The sequence below is a fragment of the Homalodisca vitripennis genome, chromosome X (assembly GCF_021130785.1).
Source record: "Homalodisca vitripennis isolate AUS2020 chromosome X, UT_GWSS_2.1, whole genome shotgun sequence".
Lineage (NCBI taxonomy): Eukaryota > Metazoa > Arthropoda > Insecta > Hemiptera > Cicadellidae > Homalodisca > Homalodisca vitripennis.
In genome coordinates this window covers 65,040,291-65,066,655 of record NC_060215.1, presented here as the reverse complement: position 1 = coordinate 65,066,655, position 26,365 = coordinate 65,040,291, and the positions used below count along the sequence as shown (strand labels likewise).

Genomic DNA, 26,365 nt, shown 5'->3' with positions numbered 1-26,365 from the left:
GATTTTGTTGTCCTTTGTGTATGAAAACCTATAGATCATAGACTAAACCTAATTAAAAAGTTATTGTAATTTTGTAGATAATACTTTGCTTGCAGTTCTGTATTTATGACATGTTTCAGCACAAATCTACTGAATATATTCACGGAAGGTAGCTAATTGACAGAACCGCTATTTTTCTTTACTCAACAATTATTCTACTTGTATACAGGGTGTCTCACAACTCTCTACCAATATTTTCTGGTATTATTCCTGGACAAACCAAAATATTATATTAAAAAATTCAATAGTTACCGCAGTATGTGAGATGTCATTTTTTTCCTTCAATATATTTAATTTGAGAAGGGCTTGTTGTAATAGGTTGAAATTTGGTATGTACTTTTATAGCCTAAAGGTCTACAGGAAAATATTAAATTTATTAGAAGTTTTATTTTCAAAATGGTGGCTTTCTTAAGTCTTATAAGTGTAAATATCTTATAATAACGACATATGATCAAAAAGTCACAGTTATTACAATTGTCAGATAATTTAATTTAAAACCTAAAGATACCAAGTTTAACAAAATCGGTTGATAAATAAGGGAGATAATACACTTTTAAAAACTCTAGTCCTAAACCATATCCCCTATCATCAAAGATTTTGAAGGTACATATTAAATTTCAACCAATTATAACAACCATCCATTATTTATGTAGGTTGAAATAAAAAATAGTCAAGTAAAAAAAAAAACAAAACAAAATAGCAGCTACTCGGGTAATTATTGAGTTTTAAAAAGTTTTAATATGATATTTTGGTTTTCTTTAGTCCAGGAATATATATATATATATATATATATATATATATATATATATATATATATAAAAGTAATCCTCCTTACAATATATTATGTTTATACTTTAGTATTTTTTATCTTGGCTAGGGGTGGTTTAAAATTTTTCATAAAATTAAAGTTAAAATAAATTTTATAAGTGCTACAAATATGTGTCCACAACTTTTTGCAGATTAAATATATATACCGTATATATATTCTGGGAGCCTATGTTTTAATATATCAAATTAATATAATAAATTTAAAAATATATTATTTTAATATATCAGTAGGAGTTATTTCTCTGAAATTCTGCAAATCCTTTTACACTTGAATGGTATTCTTGAATTACTTTTTACATTATCCTTGGACGGTCTGCAAAAGTTTAAGAATAATAGAAATTGGATTGTTGATAATTTTGTGTAAATATACTTAGGCTATAAAAAGTATTAAGATTCACAATATGGGAATCAGGAATAGAGTTTTTGATATTCAGAATTGGATTTGAGATCCGAAAATTCTGGATTTGCCCATCACTAAGGATTGAAGTTAAAGAATGAAAATTTATACTTCAGTATATGACGTTTTTTACAATAAGCCAGAAACTAATAAAAGTGAAAAACACCAACATAACAGTATTTCTGTTCTTTAAAAAGCCTTACTAAACAAAGGTATTAACATTAGTGGCAATACTATCTAAATATGAGTATTAATTTTGAAATGTACATAATATGACTTTACATTGCAGTATGATATATGTTGTACACGGTAAGAGTGTGTTGAGTTAATTTTTAACACAAATTTTATTTACCATATGATACAAAATATTGTTTATCATTCAGAGCAAAAGTGTTTTTCAGCACTTACCGAATTTTCAAGCTTAGCTTCACCTTGCTCATAAAACACAATTGAACGCAGTAAGCAATTACTTTTGCTCCTAGTGATGAGAACTACAATTTTTTACAGTATGAGAGTTCTAGTTATAAAATAACTGGATTAAGGCTATAACATTTTCTATTTTTACTTCAACTATCATTGAATTTTGACATTTGAGCTTTCTTCATTCTTGAACTGAGGCTCTTCCAATTACATAGTTTCCAGACAGTAAGTAACAAATCACAATTATTCATACAGTATTACTATTTTTTATGTAGAGTTTATTTCAAATTATTTTTAAAGTGTCAACACAAATATTCACTCAAGAGTCTTTTTGCTCACTTGTCCTTACAGAACATTTTCTTGGGCAAAACTTTTGAACAAACTTTCCTCAAGTTTAAATGCTTATGCAAAATCTGCCAAATATATTATGATGGTAAAGTAATATGTGATATTGGCTGCATATCTAATAGTATCTAAACTCTATAACATTTCTTGTAATGGTAGAAAGACATATCGCTCAGAATGTATGAAGGAAATTACTACCTAATAATTCGGAAGTTAATTGTAAACATGTATTACTTAACGACCTTATTGATTCTATTAAACTAAAATCTAGTTTTGAGCCCCTTTGTGTTCTTGGGTAACTTGGACACAATCCCTTCAACCAATAAATAAAAATTATTCAATACTTTCAATAAAAACCATATTTTTTATATGCAATATACGGAATGTTTGTCCCAATTGAAAAAGTAGAAAGGGTAATAAAGTCAACATAAACCTTAATATCATTACTAAAAGATTATTCAAACAATAGCCATAATTACTAAATTCTAATAAAACTGATAAACACATTTTTATGTAAACAACCCAGTAATGTAAATGTAACAGAAAATGAATTGTTGAATTATTAGGAATGATTCTTAATAATACATTTTTAATGACGGTATGCTGAAAAAGTTTATTACAAATTATGTTCTAGAATATTTATAGCTTATTAAATGACTTTAATGTTCCTTCATATATTACAATAAAATCAATGTACTTTGCCTTATTACATTCACATATTTCATATAGTATTAATCTTATTATGGAAAAAATATACATTGAAATAAATAATATGTTTACAAAAATGAGCTGTTTTGAGATATTTTGCACTTAAACCAATGAGAGTTATAAGGACCACTTGATTAAGTTAAAGTTGATATCAGAGGTTATAGATTAAAATATTATACAACACGTTTTAAAAATACAGAGCCAATTCCAAAATAACTAAACTGGCACATTTATAAAAGAACTGAGAAAATTTCACAATAAAAAAGTATAAGGAATGTCTGAAATACATAGAGGTCAAATTTTTAAATAATAATTAACCAACCTAACAAGTAATATTAAAAACAAAAAATTTTTGTTGAATAAAAAGCAATTCAAAATTATTGATTAAATTAAAATTAGTGTATTATTTATAATATAAGTATAACTACATTTTAAATATCAACAAAATAGTGGACTAAAAGACTAAAAGGTTAAAGTATGCTTGTACAAATACGAAATATTATATAATATTATATATCATAATGTAGTAATTTATTGTAATTTGCACAGTTTATATACTGTACTGTATTGTTTATATTAAGAATTAAGAAGTTTGAATTAAACTTGCATGATTAATAGAATAATAACTAAATGATTCAAGGATACAAAGCTGTGATATACAAAAATGTAATTTAAAAAAACAGTGTTAACGTTTATTTGGAAGGTGAATAAATCAAAACATAGTGAATAAATTTTTTTAATGTATATATATATATATATATATATTTATTGTGAATCCACACAGAAGCACGTAATTTGTGAAATTGGCACACAGAGTGTAAGAACAGTGCAAAATTGGCATTTTAGAGTAAATACAGTGCACTATAGCAGCGGCGATATTATGCATCATAGCAACAGTTTGTGAAGGACAAAGTTGTTTAATTTAAGCCTACTTTATTGTATCCAGTAAAGGAATGATATAGTTCTAAAACAAACAAGTCATATTGAAACAATGAATTTTGATCCTCTTTAAGTGCTTTGTTAAAAACAAAGATATCTGTAGATAAACCTGCAAATCAGGTTCAGTGACAAAAATGAAAAAAGGAAATGGGTGAAAAAACTTTTTCAAACTTTCCAGGTAGATCCAATTTTAATTCCCAGTAGTTTGGAATATTTTATTTCATACTTTGTCTAATCAGTTTTCAGTATTCATTCCACACACTTCTAATTTGATATTTTTAATAACTTAATGTTAACCAGTGATTTTTGTAATTCTACTTATAAATAAACCAAAACATTAAACACAACAAACATTAAAATACTAACATTTAAAAATGAAATTTAAAATCTACAGCAATTTTCACAGTAAATTTTTTAGTACAGTTTTAAAAATCAAAATCATAGGTCCAAGAGATTAGATTTTTAAAATACACTTATCATTCCTTCTTTCTTGCAGTACTAATCCTCCTGTAACCATCATACATTTTCTGTATTCACTTTATCCCCATAGCCATTCAAGGGATTTATAACTATGACGGATTCAAATAGAAAATATTTGGAATCATACAAATTTATGTCCCATAGTGAACTGTGTGTAATGTGTTTTGAACACTAATTATTTCTTCAATTAAAAACATGAATAAGAAGAGCTTTAGCATACATTTTATCTTTACATTTTTTTATAAACATTATCATTTTTAAGGAATATATTTTAAAAATTGAAAGATTTTATACTCTCGGTGCATAGCTGACAGATTGCATAAACTTTTGTAGCAGCTTAATATTCAGTGCAGTGACTGCGCTACACTGTTAGGACGAAATTATAGAAAGTAGTAGTAGGTTTTATTTATTTTAATAAATGGTACACAAATAACAAATGTGTTTCTATAAAAAAATAAACACATTTGGATATTTTATAATTTCTTTACAAAACATTTATGCATATAATTAAATTCTGTATTTATTTCCACAAAAATAATTCTCTTGAAAAATTGTAAGCCTTGTACAATAATTTATCGTAGTATATTTAATTATTACAAGATTTTATTCAAAGGTTGAATTTGTTTCATCACTGGATGTCTTTAAAAAGTTATTATCATCACATGACGTCAAAATGGATCACTTTTAATAAGGCAGTAACTGCTACCACATGCCAGCATAGTATTAGTTAGCTAACAAATCCTATTGCACAACAAGCAAATACAAACAACGTAATACAAAAATATCAAACACTATCTTAGATCTGACAATATTAATGCAAAAGTGTGGTTCCCATAACATAAAACACTCCTCAACAGGTTAATTGATGTTTAGTGGGAATTACTATCACATGAATACTTTAAGCAACAAATATACTTTTAGTTTGGCTGGCACATTTGGTTGAACATTACTTAGAAAATGAATATGACTGTTGTTTATGAAACTGATTTTATATTATTTTTATTCAAAACGTTGAGTATTGAATTTTGTAAGAAGAATGTTAGTATTTAGATTTCTCAAAAAGTTGCCTCACATGCAATACGAACTTTAGGAATATCCAAACTAGATCCTCTGGCCACAATCCTACAATATATCAATCACTAAAGACTAGAATATGTCACATATACACAGTGTGATAATGTCTACAAGAAGAGAAAAAAAAGGTATGTAACGCAACGCGACACACCACACACAAACTATCGCCTAATCACGACGCATTTCATCTTGCTACTCCATTGCCAAGCACAGCATTGTTGCACCTCCTGCATCTACAATTTAATTGCCAATCAACATGCAAACCTAAAAATTTTGTTGAAAACATGTTGCACAAGTTAATGTCAAAGTGCACTCACAGTCAAAGTGTCTTTGCTATTAGGTGGTCTTGGCTGAAATTTCATAATGTTTGTCTTTTTCACATTTGATACTAAAGAGTTATCTGCAAACCAAGAAGTTATTTTCCCCAATGACAACTCTATTTGCTCCTCCACCTGAAATGATGTTTCAAAAACAGGTAAGAAAATGTATTAAATGTACAGACTGATATGATTAAGAAAATAGGCTGACTTTCATACTAAAGAGATATAACTTCCTTTTTCAACCAAAATGTGATTTGCTTTTGCATTTTAACACACAACTTGAAAGAATTAAATGCATAAATAAAACAGAGTGGGAATTAAATAAAATACATATATAACAAAATTTATCAAACTTAAACCAATGTTTATGTAAGATAGTGTTATCTAGTGTTATATATATATTATTACGTTGGTTCTAGAAATGCTATTTAGAATAACATAAATATTGTACAACTCACATGTCATGTAGATAGCTTTTTGAGATGTGTTTTTGGAGCTATCCATACTAAAATAGTAAACTACTTATTCTCACATAGGCTTTATTTAAAATTTGTGTAGCCTTGGAAGATTGCCATACTTTAATTAAGTCACAGTAGTTACGACAGATTTTATATAGGCCAGGATGAGATTTAAAAACACGATTCAAGGAATACATGTCTGCCTTTAACTATCCTACTAAAGTATCAAAATGTGCTGAATATCTAAACAAAGTGGGATATAACTATTGAACTAACTGACTTTGAATAATATGATGTTATTATATCACTGTAGAAAATCTCAAAGAATTTTCAGATCGGAGAAAATAGAGATACATAAGGGGTTTAACCCTTTGCACTTGTAAAGGCACTATGTAGCTGACACTGATTTCTCGCTCAGTTCAAATGAAATCTCAAGTAGTTGTCCTCTCACTTCGACATCTCCACCCGGTGATTTCGTAACCATGAACATCATTTCATCATATTTAAATGACCCTTTAAATGAATGGCATTCAAATGCAATTCTCAATCACTCACAACGTTTACCAGCTTTAAGATTAAAGTTTTTTGATTGGTTATTTATTTTCTTGTAATAAGTAATTTAAGTTATGGTTTACCTAATTTGAAAGTATTTTTATTTGCAGTATAAAGATACAATTAGTCTCGAGTAGGTTTTTAATATCAATAAAATGTAAACTCATTTCCATATTTTGGTGTTTGGCTCCACCACATGCACAAGTACTTTAATGAATTTATGAGATACATTATAGCAGCTACAGTGGCACTAACACTTGGAAGAAAACAAATCTAAAAGATATTTACTATGGTATGTGCTGCAAATTTGGAAATTATAATTTAGTTCCTTATTTAGCCATATCTGGATAAGGATTAAATTTCATAACAGTGCTATAGAGTGGGCAACATGTAGTGGCCTGATGAGCTGAACAGGAAGCCATTAAAAAGTGACCAGGATGTGGTCATAAGTCTCTAAGCTGACAAAGAAAATAATAATGGCCCGCGAGCTGGGAGGACAATAATTTTTTTATGATTGCACAGGATTAAACTAAAAAACTACACATTGAATGACAACATATGTGTCAGACATAATCCACTGTTGGAATGGACATGTTCATTAGAACATAAATAAAACATCAAGTCAGCACTTGGAGTCAGTCACTACTCAGCACATGTTGAGACACCAATTCACTGTTAATATGTAAGACGGTTAATGATTTTGTGTTTTACTGTTTAATACTGTGCATTTTGTAATTAAATGTTGTTTTAATTAAACTATGGCGACCCTTCTAGACAGTGCACATTTGAAATACAGCCTATTTGAAAATAAGTACTATGTTTGAAGATAAGATAAATCCCAAAACAAGCCACACAAAGTCTATAGAGAAGTGCTTTGTGGCAGGTATGTTCCACAATATTTTGATTGTCTACTGTTTATATTTATATTACTGTTTATAGATATTTAGTATGGGATCTCTAAGCCTTTTTCAATTTTCACATGACACACAATTGGGAAAATAGCCTTTTTGCATTAGTGCTTGAATTAAGAAATTGTGATACTACTAGTAATTTTAAACTTCCACAAGTTTATTTTTGGCAATGGATTATTTCACATAAATATCACATAATCATCACAGAAGAATGACACATTTCCCAATTTCAAGTTAGAAACATAACTTTTGAGAACTGCTTGCTATTTGCTCTCTTCGTCAGGTAAAACACCTTACATCCATGAGTTGAAAAATTCAGATTCTTAAATACGAGTCAGATGTTATCACATTACAAGTAAATGAAGATTAATAAATAAAAAACACACAGTTTAAAACACCAAAATCAAAATATACCACAGATATGTTTTCTACCAAATTAATCATCTGAAAAAAGGATACCAGCAACAGAGTTTACTTACCAACAAGAAGATGTTTTCTATATTTGAAATTTTATTAAATTCAGATGTATTTTTGAAACTGTGAATCCATTTCATTAAAATTCTAAACATTGTACTCTTTAGACAATCCTTTTACCTCTGACATCAATAATAATGGCTTGTACTACACAAACTTGTAGAGTAATTACAAAAGACAACTAAATGAGCATAGGGATTGAAAACAAATAGTCTTAAAGTCTAATCAACTAAAATTTTAACATACCAACTCTGAATGAAGTAAATAAAATTACTGAATACAATCAATCTTGAATATGTTATATTGTAACCTTCTTGACATCCAAAACTGCAGAATTCAGAGTAAAACAGAAGTAAAGGTTCATTGAGGGACACAGCATTGTAAATAAGTAAGTTAATAAAAATGTTGTGCCAGATACTTGAACTATTATTTAGTAAAACTGAGTTGATCCTCCTAAATTATCTTTTTCTTTAAAACACTCACTCCCAGAGCTTAGACATGATTAAAAAAATTGCTCAGCTCAATATCAGCCAAAACCGCTTGGAAGGCCAAAGTGTTAAAAGATCCATATCCATTTATATACCCCATAAATATTATAATAAACAGTTGCATAGCTAAAATTACAGTAAAACTTGTCATATTCGGCTTTCTGATATCACACCTTTGATATATGAAAGCCTGGTGACAAACAATAAAACGTGAGGAAATCCACATGGCCAAACTAGATCATTCTGCCATACGGGAGTGGGGTCAGGATATTTCCACTTACGATGACTTTGATCGGGCTATTTTTAGAAACAATGAGCCTGGCAAAAATGTGATGTTAATGCTGTGTCAGCTTTAGCAGTAGTGATGGGATGGTTAATTTTGATTTTTTGCAGTAAGTTAAGATCTGAATTTGGACTATTTGTACATTATTAGAAAAGTTTAATTTTTCTTTAATAAATTTGTAATTATTTTTTGAAAATGTATTTAGTTGTACATACATCACTAAAAAATGTTAAAAATCTTCAGTATATTAGTTTAGTTTCAAATACAATAAACTTTTTTGTGTAATAAATTAAAAATGTTTGTGTAATAACATTATTCGAACTTCACGGAAAACATTCCAATGATGTATTTACCGAACCAGAATATTGATAGTACAAGTAACTTATGTTCTATGTATTGCAATTACATATCCGGCTTCAACGGTATTCAGCCTAATCCATCACCACATTAGGCTGGATACAACAGCTTTTACTGTAATGAGGTTTATAAAATTTAACTCAATATATTTAAAAATTGTCCATTTGTTGCAGGACTAGCCTATATTGTACTTGGTAATTGCTGAAGAACCTAAGTTATATGTTAGATACGAGTTAGTATACACATACATATATACCCGTTGTTCATATTACGTTCATTAAATTAAATTAAAGTTTGTAAATAATTTCAGAACAGTTACATCTAAATACTTTTGAACTTTACCTTATTGGAATGCTGTTTCCCTTTTAACACACTGGCTGGGATGGGGGTAGGCACACTGTCAGAAGACTGATTATCCCTAGACTTTGTGCGAACTGTTACTTGTTTTGGATTGAGACTCAACAGTTTGTTGATATCAATGAGAGCGTGGTCTCCTAAAATCACAAAAATAAATCTTTAAAACTCCAAGGATTTCTATAAATGTATAAAAATTACAGTTAAAATATTTTAAGTTCTTGTACATGGAGTTACTGGTTATGCCTGCATTCAATCTCGCTTGGAAAGTTTCATAAACAAAGAACTGCTTAGTTAAATAATATTAAATAGGAGTATTTGGTATTAGTTGGATTAATAGATGTGAACTAAATATCATTATGACTAATAAAAGTCTAACTATTTTCTCACTTAATACTTACAATGGAGTTAAAAACTTGAACATAAATTTGGTGATTAAGTAAAAGAGGCAATAAGTCCCATATCCAGACCAATCTCTCATTATATTATAATACAATTCAACATTATTTTTGAGAAAAATCAATTAATTTTCAGTAAAATTAATATATAGCAATACAACATGCCGTATTTCTCTAATATTAGATTAATTGATTCCCTCTATATTAAAGAAATATGATATGTTGTACAGCAGTGTATAAATTTTATTGAAAATTAATTGATGTTTCTATAATATAATGTGTTTGAATTCAATTATACAACTGAACATGTTACACATTGAGAGCGCATTACATTAAAAAAATCAATTAATTTAATTAATACAACATAATCTGGGCAAAATACAAGAGTAGCACAGTCACCTATTGCTGTGTACACGAGGTGCTCTCTTCCATCTCACTCTCCCTATCTTATCAACTTTAAGTAAGGATGTCTTGGATACTGTCAATGTAAAACGAAGGGGGGAAATAACTTAAATCATACAAGGATGGTTTGTGAAATCCGTGGAAAGACAGACGAGAACACTGGTGTGTATCAATATTATTTACAGTTAATAGCAACTTTTGGAGAGACTGATACTAATTTTCTGCAATATTAGATTATTTATCTCCAAAAAAATTTACTTTATACAAGCATGTTAGGGTGATTTAAAAAATTTGCAATAATTCCAAAATACAGTATCTTATAAGTGAATCAAGGATAGTTTGCAGCTTTGTCAGTTCCTCCAAAATAGTTAAATCGTTACCAGCACGTGTATAGTAAATACAGCCTAGCAGATAATAGTTTATATTTTGCTGATAAAAACATACTTTTAAGCACCTTTCAACAGTTGAAAATAACTGGGAGTGTTTTACACATGTAGGGGAAGGTAATTAAAGGTGAAAGTAACTATAACATGGAAAGATTATTTTCACTCTGATAACTTTCGATATTCTTATATATTATTTTTTTATACCTATTATGAAATACTAATTATTTATTATTAATACCATATTTATTTATATTAGTACATTTTTAGACACTCTTCAATAGCGATAAATACATATGAATATATACATTATAATCTTGTTAGTATAAAGACCATGGAAAATGTATAGAAATTGACCTGTTGGGCTGTCAACATCAGTGACCTTCTTGCCATCAGCGTAGACAGCATAACCGGTGATAAGGGAGTTGGTGGCAGTGGAGGTGGGCGTGGCAGGCTGCCATGTGACCAGTAGCGTACCGTCCTGTGGCCCTGGCTCAACCTGGATATCAACTGGTGGTTCAGGTAACCCTGCAATCCAAGTTATTCATTTCTGTTAAGTATCATTTTCAACAGTAATATCTGGATTTTGTTACTAAAGGAGATATTTAAATGAAGATTTACAATGTTGTATGAAGGTCTCTTCAAAAATACATGTTCATATACTGAAAATTATTCAAAATGAGCAATTAAAATAATTCATAAACACACATAACTAAATAAAATAATATTTTTATATTATTATTAGTGTGAGTTATTTTAGTCAGGCTCCTAGAGTTAGTTTCAAAGTAATGAATTTAATACTTAAAACATAAAATATTTGATACGTAAATAAATCTTTTGAGTACAGTATGAATTTAAGATCTTAATCTCTCACAAGTTTTCCACATTTTGAAAAAAAAGTTCAACAATAGCAAATTAATGATGGGCATTACAATAAATATGGACTTTTGATATGATGAATAATTCAAGTCACCATATTAATTTCTTTAATCCAACGGGCATACATCTCCACTACTGAAATTACATTTACATAAAAAAACAACCATATGAAACTAATGATTTTGATTGCTTCATTAAAAAAAATTGTATTCATGCACTGTTTATATGCTTTAAATACTACAGGTGCTCAGATGTCCTTAGGAAATGTAACATGCGTATTTAGATTTAATTGTGTGAAAAGCATTATAACTAATGTTAAAGTTACTTCTAGCAATTCACAAGAGATAGGGGCTGAGGCTTCCTCACCATCTGAGAAAACAATAAAATCTTCTGACAAAGATATATTTCTATTCATAACTTTAGTACTAATATATATAGTTAATGAATTTATAGTTAAAAAATTATATAAATATTAACTTACAAGTGGTATATTTTCATTAATTACTTACAGCTGAACCCTAAGACTACAATGTGATCAGTGCACAGCATGTGCAGTGCAGTAGTTAGGCTCGAATCATGATAGTTAGAAGATGAATGAGATTATAAACCATTAGAAATCTGTCAGTGAGTTAGTGCTCAGACAAATATGTAATAAAAGAGAAAGTTACAAAACTTGAATTGAACCTTAGCCTATACAAAACGGGAACCTTAAGTTTGTCATAAGTAAGAGTTAAAGAAATTATAGGAAAGATCCTGAGTCAGAAAATGACAAAGACAAGTTTGCATATATACCAATCTTTCATGTGCCAGGATTATTGAAGATAACTAGAAGAGTAGACATAAAATACAACATTGTAATTGCCTTTAGAACCCAAAACGCTCTTAGATTAAGTTTTACTAAATGAAACCAAAACATGGTACACAGGACTCAAAACACTATGTTTACAGTATAAATGTTCTTGTGATAGAGAATATATAGGTGAAACACATCAACCACTAAATGTGAGAATTAAAGAACATAACGACAGTAGAAGAAAATGGCTAGTGGAACAGTTTAAAATAATCCAATATTGCTGGTCTGAAAATCATTACATGAACTTAATACACTGTGAAGAGAGTTTGTTTGAATGTAAACTAATTGAAACTTCATACATAAAATTATCAAATTAACCACTGAGTCAACTTTCTGTTGAACTTAGGCTTACCCGTATTAAAACAAGGACTAACTAAGAAACCAAAACAAACTAGAACAATCACCTAAGCAAAAAAATAAAACACTATGATCTTAAGATCAAGAACAAAAACACAAGGCTGAAGATATCTGCCCTTTTCCACACCTCCAACCATCACTGTCAGGTTCTTTGTTTCAGATGTCATGCCACATACTATGGAATGTGCTGATATATTGATTTGTTCTCAGTCTCTCAATTTCACCAGTTGTGTTGTGCAGTGACACCTGTACTGTGCAGTCATATGGTTTGTACTTCTGACTGCCCTGGACTTTCATGTATACTCTTGAATTTTTTATATACAACTTGTTTTGTTGCCAATTTTTACTTTGTCGAGTTCAACACCATATATTTGATTTGGGCTTATGTTTTAAGGTTTTTTGATAACTTAAGAAGAGGATAAAGTCCACTCCTTGAAATGTAGTGGTTTTATTTTACCAACATATAACGATGGTAAATGCCTGAAATACTGTTACCTTTTTAAATCATCCATCGTCTATAGTCAATTTTTAACAAAGTATTCATTTGATATAATGCAGGTTTTGAATATATAGTTAGTGGCAGTTGTGACATTTAAAACTACTTATTAGAATACAAAGAGTTTTAGTGTTTAGAATGAAAAAAACAAATATAACTTTATTTTTAATAAAATGGACAAATAAAAGCAATTTTCAAAGAAAAGCGGATATGAACATTTGGATTGTACAAGTTATTGACATGTGTGTAATTACATAAGCATAAGGGATTTATGTCTTTTTTGTATCTTCTGCAAATAAAATTAGTTTGGCAGTGATAATAATACAAAACAGAAATAAAAATAGTGTGAAAGTAGCGCAGGAAACTAATGATTCAGATGGCGTCTAATATACAATTTAATGACTATACAAATATAATTCCTAATAGAATTGACTATAGAACAGTATGTATTTCTATTTAAAACATATGTGTAGATTATGGAAATAAAATAAACAATAAATATTTCTTAAAATAGGATGCTACTATTTCTCAAAAGTAACTTGATCATTATAATAGTATGTTGGTCTTCAAAGGGTTAATTTATCTTTTTATTTCATATTTAATTTGTATTAATGTTTTGGGATAAAGTAGAAATAAAGAAAACTTTATTTGTACTATTATTACTTTCTTACAAGTGATATATTATTAAGATTAAAAACAATAGCTTTAACAGTCAATTCAAAATTTGCGACCTCACATATGTATAAATGCAGCAAATCCAACAATAGATGACTAACACAATAAGAGAAGTGTGAAACAGGCTGACCTGATTTCTATTGAAAAGTTGCTGAGATTAAAGCAAAAACATTTTATTCAATTCATTTGCTAAACAATAACTTCAACCCAAAACATTTTGAGAAATTGTTCTGCAAAATATTAGCTGTTTCATTCACTTACAATCAAGTAATTGCTTGAAGATACCCATATAGACAATTACTTAATTATTTTATTCACACCACCCACATGCCTTTTAATATAATCCATAAAGATGACAAAATTTAAAACTTTTATAATCCTTTATAAAGTAACTGTAAGTATTTAAGGTAGTAATTTGGGCTATCATGAAATCCCGGACCATTGAAAATAGCTAGAGATATTAAAATGATTTTTTTACAATATGTACATGAATATTTGACGGATGACATTAGATTTGCTATGGATCACAGACAGGACACAATTCCCACTCTTTTTGATTTTTCAAAAGCTTTTGACAGCGTAAATCATAAAGTATTGTTAGCTACATTAAGGCTTTTAGGGTTTTCTAGTTATGTATTAACTTGGCTGAGGTCTTATCTGTCAGGGAGACGGCAGTGTATAAAAGTTGATGACATGACTTTGGTCTAGGATATTGTTACTTGTGGGATGCCACAGGGATCGATTCTTGGTCCTTTACATTATTCGTGCTGTACATGAACGACATTCATTCTGTACTTATACATAGCTCATACAACATATATGCTGATGATCTGCAAATCTCTTCACACTTTAAAATTGACGTCATTAATGAATGTATCACCACAATCAATAGTGACATTAAAAACATCTTTATGTGGTCTGAAAATCAGGCTGAAAATTAGTGACCTAAGACTAAATCATACAAAAACTAAACAAATCATTATTTGTCACTCTCGTTGACGAACTCAATAAACTTTAATACTATTGAAACGTTAACTGTAAATGGTACCACTTTACCATACTATGAAAAGGTGAAAGAACTTGGTTTGACTATAAACAAGACTTTGACTTGGACTGACGCTGTTGCGGAGATTTGTAAATGGGTCTTTTCATCTATTCACTCACTCAAACGTTGACGATTTTTACCGGAACATATCAAGCTGCTCTTGACTAAATCACTTGTACTTCCACATTTCAATTACTGTAACTCCGTGATCAATGATGTGACAGTAATACTTAGTGAAAAGCTGCAAAGAACTCAAAACTATTGTATACGTTATGTTTACGATGTGAGACAAGAGCAGCACATCACGCCTTACTATATTCAGTCAAATATTCTAAAATTAAAAGAACATAAAAGATCCATACAATTTCTAAAACTAGTTCATTCAATATTAAAATGTGGTTTTCTGTGGTATTTTTCTGAATATTTTAAATCTGTGTCTCATGTAGGTGTAAGAAACACTCGCTCTGGCTCGTACATTTTGAGAATGCCTCACCACAGACATTTAGTGTTTGATAAGTCATTCCCTGTAATGGCTTGTAGGTTGTGGAATGCCCTACCCCAAAAAATTACTTCCAGCGATAGCCATTCTCGGTTTATGGCGAAACTGAAAGATATGTGTCGTAAGCGGTTAGCAGAGGCAAGTTCGGTCTGACGCTGTGGGTGTGACACTGGCAGAGGGATGAATGTGAAATTGTGTGTAATAAAAAATAGGGCTTATTAGTAATAACTGTTATAATAACTACTTTACTTTAAGTGCATATTAAAATTATAGTTTTATCTAATATGTTTTTAAGAATTACAAAAGTAGTTAATTTATTAAGTTGTTAAGTTTTTATTTTTACGTATTAAAATATTATAATAATTTCTCTGCGTTGTTTAAATGTAATTATTTTTTAATTTTTATTCTTAAGGTAATATTTAATTCATTTTTTAAAATTTTATGTTATCACTGGTTAAGTGTAATAAAGGGCCATGCTGCCCTAACTTTGCCTGTATAAATAATTTTTCATTTCATTTAATTTTTCAATAAGACTGATGGGAATGACATTTTTATATGAAAACTATGTAACTTTCTTGTGTTACAATTCATATGAGTATTGTAAAATTTCATATCCATATCTGTAGCCGTTTTTCTTTGAGCTTATTACAAAACTGCCCCAAATGATTACCTTTAATACCTATAATTCCTTGTCAAATGATCAATAATATTTGTTTCATATTCCTGTTTCAGGAAAGGTATCTTAAAGGAGTAAAATAATGAAATAAAAATAGATTTACCAAACCGAAATCCTACGTCACCATCACATTCATTGCAACATTGTAGATAGGCATATATATATATATATATATATATATATATATATATATATATATATATATATATATATATATATATATATGCTACTGAGTAAACGAAGAAGAGGGAATATAATTGTTGAAGAAACTATTATGTTTAATAATTAGTTAGTTATTAAAGTTTTGGTCCTCATTTTTTAAACAACATCTTTAATATACTGTAATAAAAAGATGAGAAGTGAGGGATTCGGGCTCCCCAAAGCTCAAATTCCGTACATGCCACTGTTAATAATATTTTCAGTTATTTAAAGTCTGTTTCATATAATAAAACATAAATTTTTAAATTGTCAGCTCGTAGAAATGTTGTTAGATTCAATACTAAGTTACTAATGTATTGAATCCTACAACATTTTTACAAGCCAAAATATAATCAAACTTGTGACGGCATCGATAGAGGATTTGTTTTTTCTGAAACCAAATTGATGAGAACAAAGAACATCAAAACGTTCAAAGAACAGAAAAAGCTTTTAAAAAATTTAGCTTATGACGGAAAGAATTGAAATAGGACGATAGTTGCTTGCAAGGCAAGGATCGTCTTTTTTAAAAATTGGTGTAACTTTCGCCGAAAGACATGTTGATAAAATTTTTAAGTGGAGTCAAATGTGCTTTAAAGCAGCGTTTGAGCAGCCTCATAGACATGCCGTAATTGTCACATGACTGTTTTGGTCTGCATCTCTGTACCAGACGGGACACCTCCTCACTCACTGGATACAGTGCCATAGAAGAGACTGGTCCCATCAATGACACTTGGTTGGAGCATTTGAAGGATGGATCAGATAATGCAACAGACGAAAAATAAGGTGTTGAATTCACCTGCTACTGTTAATGGGTCTGTAATTAATTTGTTTTGTATTTTGAGTTTTGGAATTTTAGATTGTTTCGATTCATTGGGCTGTGTTGTTAAATTTTTTATGATGCTCCAAGCAGTTTTGGAAAAATTTTCAGAATTTGTTAGCTTCTTTTCAATATCACGTGCTTTTGCTGTTTTTTTTGCTTTTCGATAAATAATCTTGAAATTTCTATAAAAAGCTTTGAATTGTTCATTGACTGTTTGCACGTAGATGGAATTGTAAAATTTCAAACGTTCACGTAATTTGAGGATATCCTGAGTCATCCATGAATTTGATTTTGTTTTTTTTCGGTCTCTAAAGTTTTTAAGCGAGCAAGCTATGTTCAAAAGAAAACCAAAACGGTCATGGAATGCGGTGAAAGCTTTATCAACATTTTCAAAGTTATTTAAAAACGCCCACGACTCTTTAAAAAAATAAATTTATAAGGGCAATGTTTTTCGAACTCAAGTCCCTTTTGATTTTGGATGATGGCGTTATAATTTTGGGCTGGAAACTATTAATTATGGTCTTCTGAGCAAAGTGGTCAGAGATGGCCACATCTAGTACAGAGATTGTGGCGTTTGCAATGTTTGTCATGACGTTGTCGATGGCTGTGCTCGATGTGGTGGTCACTCGTGTTGGCGTGTTACACCAAAAGAATTAAGAATATCACGTAGCCGCTGGGTTAAGGGGTCAGTTTGGTCCAAAACATCAATGTTGAAATCGCCAGTTATAATAAACTTGGACGACTTTAAACTGAGAGAAATTTAGAAGAATTTCAAATTTGTCAAAAAATGTGTTGCTGTTATTTGGAAAACGATATAAATAAACCAATTGTGATAATTTTATTTTCGGAATTCAGGCTGATTTTTACTCCAACCACTTCAAAATCCAAATCACAACTAGGATCGACCTTGAATGGAAGGAATTCTATACCCAACTTTACGAAAATTGCCAAACCCTCCCTTTAAAAAGAGCTCGATTAAAAGATGTTGCCAATTCATAGTTGTCAATCCTAAAATTTCTGACTGTTTCAGATCTGAAACCGTGCTCTGAAATTACAAAGACATCAGGACTCAACTCGCCTGCCATAAGTGACAACTCATCAACTTTATTGCTGGCAGACTGTGCATTTTGATGCACCACCGATAAATTATTCGTTAAATTTGGAATTTGGTTAATTTGGTTTTAGTTTTGATTTTGACTCTTTAGCTCTGCGTCTACCTTGTTTTTACATTTCTTACGGACATACAGTTTTTTGTTCAGGAATTTCAATGTTGTTAACTGTATGTTGGCTTTTTAGTGCCCCAGCGTAAGTGTCAAAGACCAGGGTGTGGGGCTCAGTCGGAACTGTTGATGCAACGAGCGAAGAGACCGGCGATGGCGGCGACGGTAGCGGCGGCGACTCGCAGACAGCAGCGGGCGAAGGGGTCGTTTCCAGCCTCTTCACACTCTTCAGCAAAAGTTCGGCCAGCAGATGTTTGTACTGCGGCCTGAGGTGCATCCCATGCGATGTGAAGGCCTTCCTGTCGATAAGGTAAAAGTTAAGAACTTCTGCTCTGCGATGGCTCACACACAGTTACTCAATATACGAGTTTACTCGTGCGGTCTCCAGGTTGACGGGATGGCTCGCATGTAGGTCATGTCGATGTGGCAGCGTAGCGACAACACATCGGCAGATCTCAACTTGCCTGTGTTGGTGCAGGCGATAATGACAGAGCAACTACCGGCTGGTGGGGGCCTGTCGGATGTCACATTTAATAGTTTGGCTCCTGGCTTACACATGCCTTTCACCATCGTCTTCCGTGCCACCATTCGCTGAACCAGACCCGCCAGGCCACGGCTGTGGCTGTCTCCGTCTATGAGGACAGACGAGAAGGATAATGGTACAGGTTCTTTACGGAGGGTTTGCTGTGCTGTTTCTGTTGTTGATCCCTGTGCTGGCGTGCGACGCTGGTGAGCCTTTTTCTTCCTTCTTCGCGTTTTATTCTGCCCGGTCTGCGTGTTCGGAGGATTTTGTGGATCTGTCTCTGCTGTACTACTTAAAATATCGTATTTGTTCTTCGTAGCTACTGGAGGGTGTTTCTTGCTACACACAGTCCACTCAGACCCCGAAGCTCCTCCTCCTCCGTTACATTCACAACGTGCTATCCCTCCCCTTAGACACTGCAGCTCCGCCTCAAGGACCTCGATCGTAACCTTAAGCCTGTCCACGAGGTCCCTGGATTCAGCACATCGCATCCGTCCCTGCATTCGGACGGAAGATCATTAAGCCGCTGCACTTCTTCTCTGAGCTCGGCATTCTCAGTGGTCAGGTCTGTCACCTCTGGTTCCGATGCTGGAAGGTCCGGAAGAGGTGAGTTGGCAGAAGTAACTGGCGGCGTATCAGAGCCACATGATAAAGCTGCAGGTGAAGCGGCTGATAAGGGGGAAGAGACGGTCGGCTCGCCGCCAGGACGAGGACGGAGATGGCAGCGTCCTCATGGTAACTGGGTGCGGACCAGTGTGCTTGCTATGTGTCACTGTAAAATTGATGTCTTATTTACGTCCGTTTTTACTGTAGCCTTGCAAGTCCGACCCAGGAAGCGCCAGATGATATCGCCAGTCTTCAGTGTGTAACTCTTTCTATACTTCTGGTTTTTAAATACTAAATTAGGTTTTCCGTTGCGTGTTAGATCAATTTCAAACATTTGGAATAAATAAATGAATGACTGTAATAAAATATTAGAGAGTAATAAATATAGATTGAAATGTTTAAAACAATAAATATTAAGTTAAAATTCGGGTTAAAAACTTTAAACAATAATAAACATAATAAAGTTAAAATTCGGGTTAAAAACTATTAAAAATAATAAATATAACAAGGTTTAAATTCGGGATAAATATTGTTTTAATAAACGTTTCTTTGATTGTTTATTTTAAAAGAATTAATTTAGTTATTATTTGCGGCAGCAAAAAGAATCTACTCGGATGTGGTACCGATTCAGGTTCCGCTGGTGCCGAATTATCGCAATCGGGAGCGGTGTCACTGAGCTATCAGTGCTTGCAGGCAGGACTGAAGGCACTGGTACTTGAGCCGCGTAAAAGTTCAAACAGCGAGCGATGGGACGTGCCTATTGTCATGTGCTTGTTGTCTTGGTTGGCTTCTAGTGAGGTTATGTCGTATCTGCGGCACTCGCTTTTACTCAATATAATGTTCCAAACTGTCACTCAATGTCCACTGTCTCTGCGCTTGACGCGTCTGCAAGTTCACTTGTTACTTAAGCTTTATTTTAAATTTAAAAGTCAAAATGTTCTATAAAATCACTAGTCGATCTTGCACGGCCTTATTTTCAGTGGCGCCACCTGGTCCTCTTCAGCTCATGTTGAATTCAGCTCGATTTCACTTTCCACGTAGTACAGTGTCTGATATCAATTGTGCACCAGATGATACATTGGGAATACCTCTTCATCTAGATTACGCTTGATTTTGTAGTCTAGATGTCTATGTCAAAACGACATAAAGAGTTTGTTTTGAGCTTCTTCATCCCCGAATATTTTTTTATATCTTTGGAAAGATATTAACTCCAGATTCCAGGATTCAAGTCTGTGATAGTCATTACTGATAATGTGTGTTTTTGTCTTTTAGAACACAACCACGTATAAACTTTATTGCACTTAAAGTTTACAATTACAAGTTTTGTATATTGCGAAATTACGGTTCAGCATGCCTGCACTCTTTTTAACATTTTCTCTGCACCTTACAATATAATCTCTTCCTTGTGCCCCAATAAAACATCTTGTGTCCTTGGCCTAAGTCCATCATGTTTACTAAAGACCATTACAATTAATTACTAAAGAGGTCCTAAATCCATTAGATCATGTTAATTTATCTCAGCAAAAGAAAAACAACATTGATATGTGATCCAAGCTTTTCACAAAGCAACTAGGAGTGGGTAAACAAATATACCTATGAATAAATGTTTTGTTATATAAAATGGATTAAATTCAAGAAAGGGTAAATATTGTATTGGTATTATTTATCATTTTGTCATAACCAGTTAATTTGACAGTGTACAATCTTGTTTTATCAATATTTTTATAACCTTTTCATTGACTATTTTAAAATTTTTTAAGTAAGTTTACTGCATATCACAAAAAGTATAATATTTGTCAGTGCTATTAAATTAAATTACAACCTTTATAACAACAAAACTTGGCCATGGAGTATTAACCTGCATGAGATATAGTCTACAAGAAAGTATGGTATAGTCTCTTTAGAATATTCTGTACTCAGCACTCCTGAGAAAAGACTAAAATTACTACTAAATTAGTTACCTTATCTTCTGTCCCTCATGAATAATTGAAAGTGAAGATGATGTAAAATTTAGTAAATAGTGTCAATTAAAACTAATAAAATTGTCTTTACAAATTTACTACCAAAAAATTATTAACCCTTAGCGAGTATACTAGCGAGTTGATAAATGCCCAAAACGCCATAAGCTAGTTAACTCGCACGGTCACATTTATTGTTGTGACGTCTATAGCATATGCCGGAAATGCTAGGAGGCAACAAGGTATAGTAGGGAAGTTATAGCATGACCGGTGGGATGCGCGTGAGGAGTGGAGGAGGTGAGCGCGTGGGGGCACAATCTAGAGTAGGGGAGTGAATACGGTGCTACTACCCCTACTGAGAGTTTTCGGCTCCCGGCTCATAGTGGTGGCGGGAGCCGAATATTGTAGTGTTTGCCAACATTTCTAGACCCTTATGTTCTTACCACGGTGGTCTTTTATGATGAGCAATTTAGTATAGGAGACCTTGAGAATATTTGAACATTTCTAGACTCTTTTGTAGTTACGGCGACGGACTTTTATGATGGGGAATTCAATACAGGAAATCTTGGGGGACCGGATGTACGTGATCTTAACAATGACTATGTTCTGCCGAAATTGTGTTCTTAGCTCACCCTTCTTAATGAGTTCGCAGTAGAGATACCTGGTGGTAAGAAAGGGTTCTCATAAATTGGGAAGGGGTAGGAATTTATATTATTCTTGATCTCCAACGACGACAACAGTTCAGAATTGTAATTGTTACGCTTTGTTAGCCATTAAAATTCAATTTATCATACACTAACCGTGTAAGCTTCAGGATTTACGGTAGTTGATACAATTATACACTACAAAACTTTCAGAAATTCCAGTTGCCTCTACGACACGCTGTTGAACTTTCTTCAAATTTATAAGTGTGTTGGTTTCTGCTTCCCGTTTCGTAAAATGGTAAACATTTGCAATCACTTCTCTTGCTTGGCCGTGTATAACCTTTCTACCTCCAATTTTACTTTTTACATTACGATCCATCACAAACTCTTTTCTTAAAACGTAATGAGCACAACGCAATTAATTCACAAATTGTATTACAACTCGTGAATTGGCACAAGCGAATTTTTTTGGGCGGCACGTATAGAAGACTGGTGACCGAAGTTCACAAGGCTGAATACGGCAACAGACTGAGCCGCTCCACCCCCCACCACTTTAGTTTCGTCTTTGCCTACGGCGCATCTCGAAGTCACCGGTCATGCTATAACTTCTCTACAATAATATCCTTTTGTTGTATGGTGACTGAACGTAGTCGCAAAATCTGACCTTTGTTGTGAAATAAAACAGGTTTGTCAGCTGACACGCTGTCCGCTAGACATCGCCCTGGCTCGCTGGCTCCCAGTGCGACATTACTCGCGGCCGTGTTTAGTTGGTTTCCGTTGCATAGTAACATCACCCCAGACTGCTCTTTAAGTACTATTTAGGTTATGTGTTTGTTTATTTTCGTTGTTGTATATAATCAGTGCTGTAAAGTGTTTATAATGGTGTTTGTATATATTTTGTAAATAGAACAAATATAATACGTGTTGTTTATAATGGCTAACCCAGACGACGAACATTTTGATAACTTCGTTTTAGGTGTTATGACGTTGTAAAACTCCTAATCTAAAAAGTGTTACTAATAAGCTGAAAAAGTATTTAAAGAATATTTAAAGAATTAGACTTAGCCTAAATATCAAAATCTAATGGGAGAGATTTCTTTAGGAAAATTTAATATTCTCCACCAAACCAATTTTATAACTCTTAAAATCTGCAATCTACAAACTACTTTTAGAGGGGAGGAGGGGATCTTGATCTAGGTTACTCAACGCCTGTTATACCTATGGCAGGTCTTAGATGAGTATGGTCAGTGCATACCATAGGCCCCAAGGAGGTCTTATTTTTTTTGTGGAAAAATGCCTAACAAAAAAAAAAAAAACAAACTATAAACTATCATAACTAGAGAAGAAATAAAGATTTAGTAAAGAAAAATCTTTATAACCTAGATAACTGAATACATTTAAAAAAATGTTGTGATAAGGGTAATTTTGGAAAGTAATCTGATGCATTCATCAACTAATATCTTACCACCATCAATGATGAATAGTGATGTTAGATTTTTCCTACTTCAATCTGAAATTTAAATGAGTCCACTATAGGTACTTACTGCTCAGTTATAGAGCCTTAAAACATCCACACAACTGATGATTGTATTATGTGTAATGTTTCTATTATATTATGATACCTTCTACAATGATATATTACAGTACTTGCACATTATAGTAGTTTGTTATAATTGCAGCTTCTTCAGAAAAAGAAACAAATCACACTGCAACTCTAGTGGGTTTTAGTTTATGTTATCTTTTCAGAAGATAGTATTTATAGAATAGACTTTTTCCAGTTTGCACTTATTCCAATTTAAAAAAATAATAAAAGTTGAAACAAAATTCTTTGGAAGATGTTTAACACTACATTTGGGGTGGTAAGAAGAAGGAATAATTAGTTCAAGGGCTGTGAATCATACAAATGCCCAAGCCTGTTGTGCTGGAAGGCCCATGGATTTGTTATGACCAATAGTAAAAGACAAATGAATAGTTTCGACTATAATATCCAACTGCAATATTAAGAACAAGTAACTGAATTTATTGGTTTCTCGCAAAATATACATTTTTAATGTATAAAATTCAAACATATTTAAAAAGGTGTTTAAAAGTGTATTCTCCTGTAATTATTGCTTTAATTAATTCATATACTTAATTAATTTACTGATTGACTACAGTTGAATGGGTTTTAGTAATATTTGCAAAATTACATCACTTCCTGCTATGATTTATTTGTGATATTTAATTATTATGAATGTTAATTTATGTATATGAAGATGGAAACTGTATTTTCTAATTATATTTACTAGTGAAATTAATGCTTGTGTGTAATTGGGTAAATGCCCATTTGTAAAGGATTTGTGAAAATAAATAAATAAAAATGATACAGACACTTGTTAATCTTATATTTGGATGTAATTGTAATTATTATTACATAATTGATGATATGTATATGTTGGTTAACATTCCATGAATGATAACTATGATAAACCATAAAGCGCACATAATACAAGCCCTCATGCCAAAATACAACACCAATTAAGCACCATTCACCTGACAACATTGCTCTTCTAAATTGTAACTTTATATTCAAAACAACTATTATATTAAAAACTACTGATATTCTAAACAGCAAATAACAACTAATGACAGTGGATTACATACACTGTTTAAGACATTGAAGAGATTTTAAAAACTTTTTCAACATAAAAATTGATAACACAAGATATAAATGATGATACTGAATATAAATAATTCATATATTTTCCATAAGGAACATAATACAGTAAAACCCCTCATATCTGACCTTGGTATAACTAACTCATCAGAATATTCTAACTAGAATCTGACTGTCTGCTTGTTTCTGGTATCAGATGATAAAATCTAACGTGTGTGGAATTGTAAGATGGCCCACAAGCGTTAAACTTTTTTTATACAATACAGTTTACAATATACTATGAAAAAGTGCAGTAGTGTTTTGTGTTTAAGTTGTTGTGGTTTTCTGTGTTCTAAAGTACATACAGTAAGTTTTTCTTGTGGTTTTCTCATAAGAAATTTTTAGTTTAATGAACAGTATGTTTCAGTTTTTAATATACAGTACAATACAATTCAACTCAAAAACGGAAATAAATTTGGATGACACTCTATGAAAAACTTAATGCACTATAACAAATGGATAATGGAGAATTTGTCGCTAAGGTTGCTGAGTTAGGTGTAGAGATGACGACTGTGAAAGATTGAAAAAAACCTTGGAAAAGGAAGTTTATTGCTGCTCAAATTATCCGACTTTTTACCAAACACGGCAAGTTCCCATCAAGGTTGAATATGAGGGGTTCTACTGTATTCAACCTGGATAGAATAAGGAAGTGATTTTTGATTTGTGTATTTGGGTGTACTCTCAGTCTATTCATGGATTGATTCAAATCATGATGATTCAAGTCATGATATCTGATTACATCTGTACTACTTATTTTAATAAGACTATTCCACAGAAAGTTAAGGATACTATATGTTCAATATTTAACATTTTGATATCAGTAATATTGAAATATTATATGTTAAATTATCTAAAAATGATCAATTAGTGATTGATGGTATTGTATTCAAATGCATAAAATCACATACTAAACATCTTCATCGGATCATAACATGTTAAAACAAACAATTGATAGATGTTTCCTCAAAAACAATATTCTTTGGTTGACTACAGAGAAACATAATCAAATTAAAAATTGTGTAATGGTGATCCTGTTCAATAACATAATACTAGACATTGAAAGCAGATGATATATAATCAAAGTAGTCACACATGTTAAAATATGAAAAAAGAGATAGACTATTGGCTGCATTTAGTTTTTAGCTCATCTTGGTCCATTGAACAGTATCCTAAAGTTTGAGTAGAGAGTTTTGTTACACTCTGTATATAGTACATAAAACATATCAAAACAGCTGATAACTCTCAACTGACAATTATTGTTTGTTGCTCCTGGAATGTGCAAGTACACCTTTCAAGTGGTTATGCTCGCTTATGCTTTGATGGATTATGTAGAAAGAAGTACTATTAAAATTGTAATAAAAATTGCAAATAGGTGATATCTGGTAAATTTTTATAAAAATATTGGTTTTATTGTGATTTCACTTTAAAACTTTTCAACAGACACCATTTTGTTGATATTTCCTCTTTTATATAACAATTTATGTCCAAAGTTTGGTATCTGTAGCTTCACTAGTTCCAGAGATAAAATTTTTTTGTAAAAAAATACAAAATGGGGGCTAAGGCCTAAACAGCATTATTCTCAACCTATGTTTAAAGGACATGTTTTTTTTT

General features: G+C 31.6%; 1 protein-coding gene across 8 annotated transcripts in view; it reads right to left on the bottom strand.

Annotated features, from left to right (window-relative positions):
* The window catches only part of LOC124369091 (RIMS-binding protein 2), a 351,075-nt gene that overhangs the window by 65,705 nt on the left and 259,005 nt on the right, over positions 1-26,365 (bottom strand). For all 8 annotated transcript variants that reach the window (XM_046826818.1, XM_046826820.1, XM_046826819.1 and 5 more), the window contains 2 exons: positions 10,968-11,138; positions 9,416-9,567 (listed from right to left, as the gene is read on the bottom strand). In XM_046826818.1, the coding sequence (XP_046682774.1) occupies positions 9,416-9,567; positions 10,968-11,138 (323 nt within the window). The remainder of the gene's footprint in view (positions 1-9,415; positions 9,568-10,967; positions 11,139-26,365) is intronic.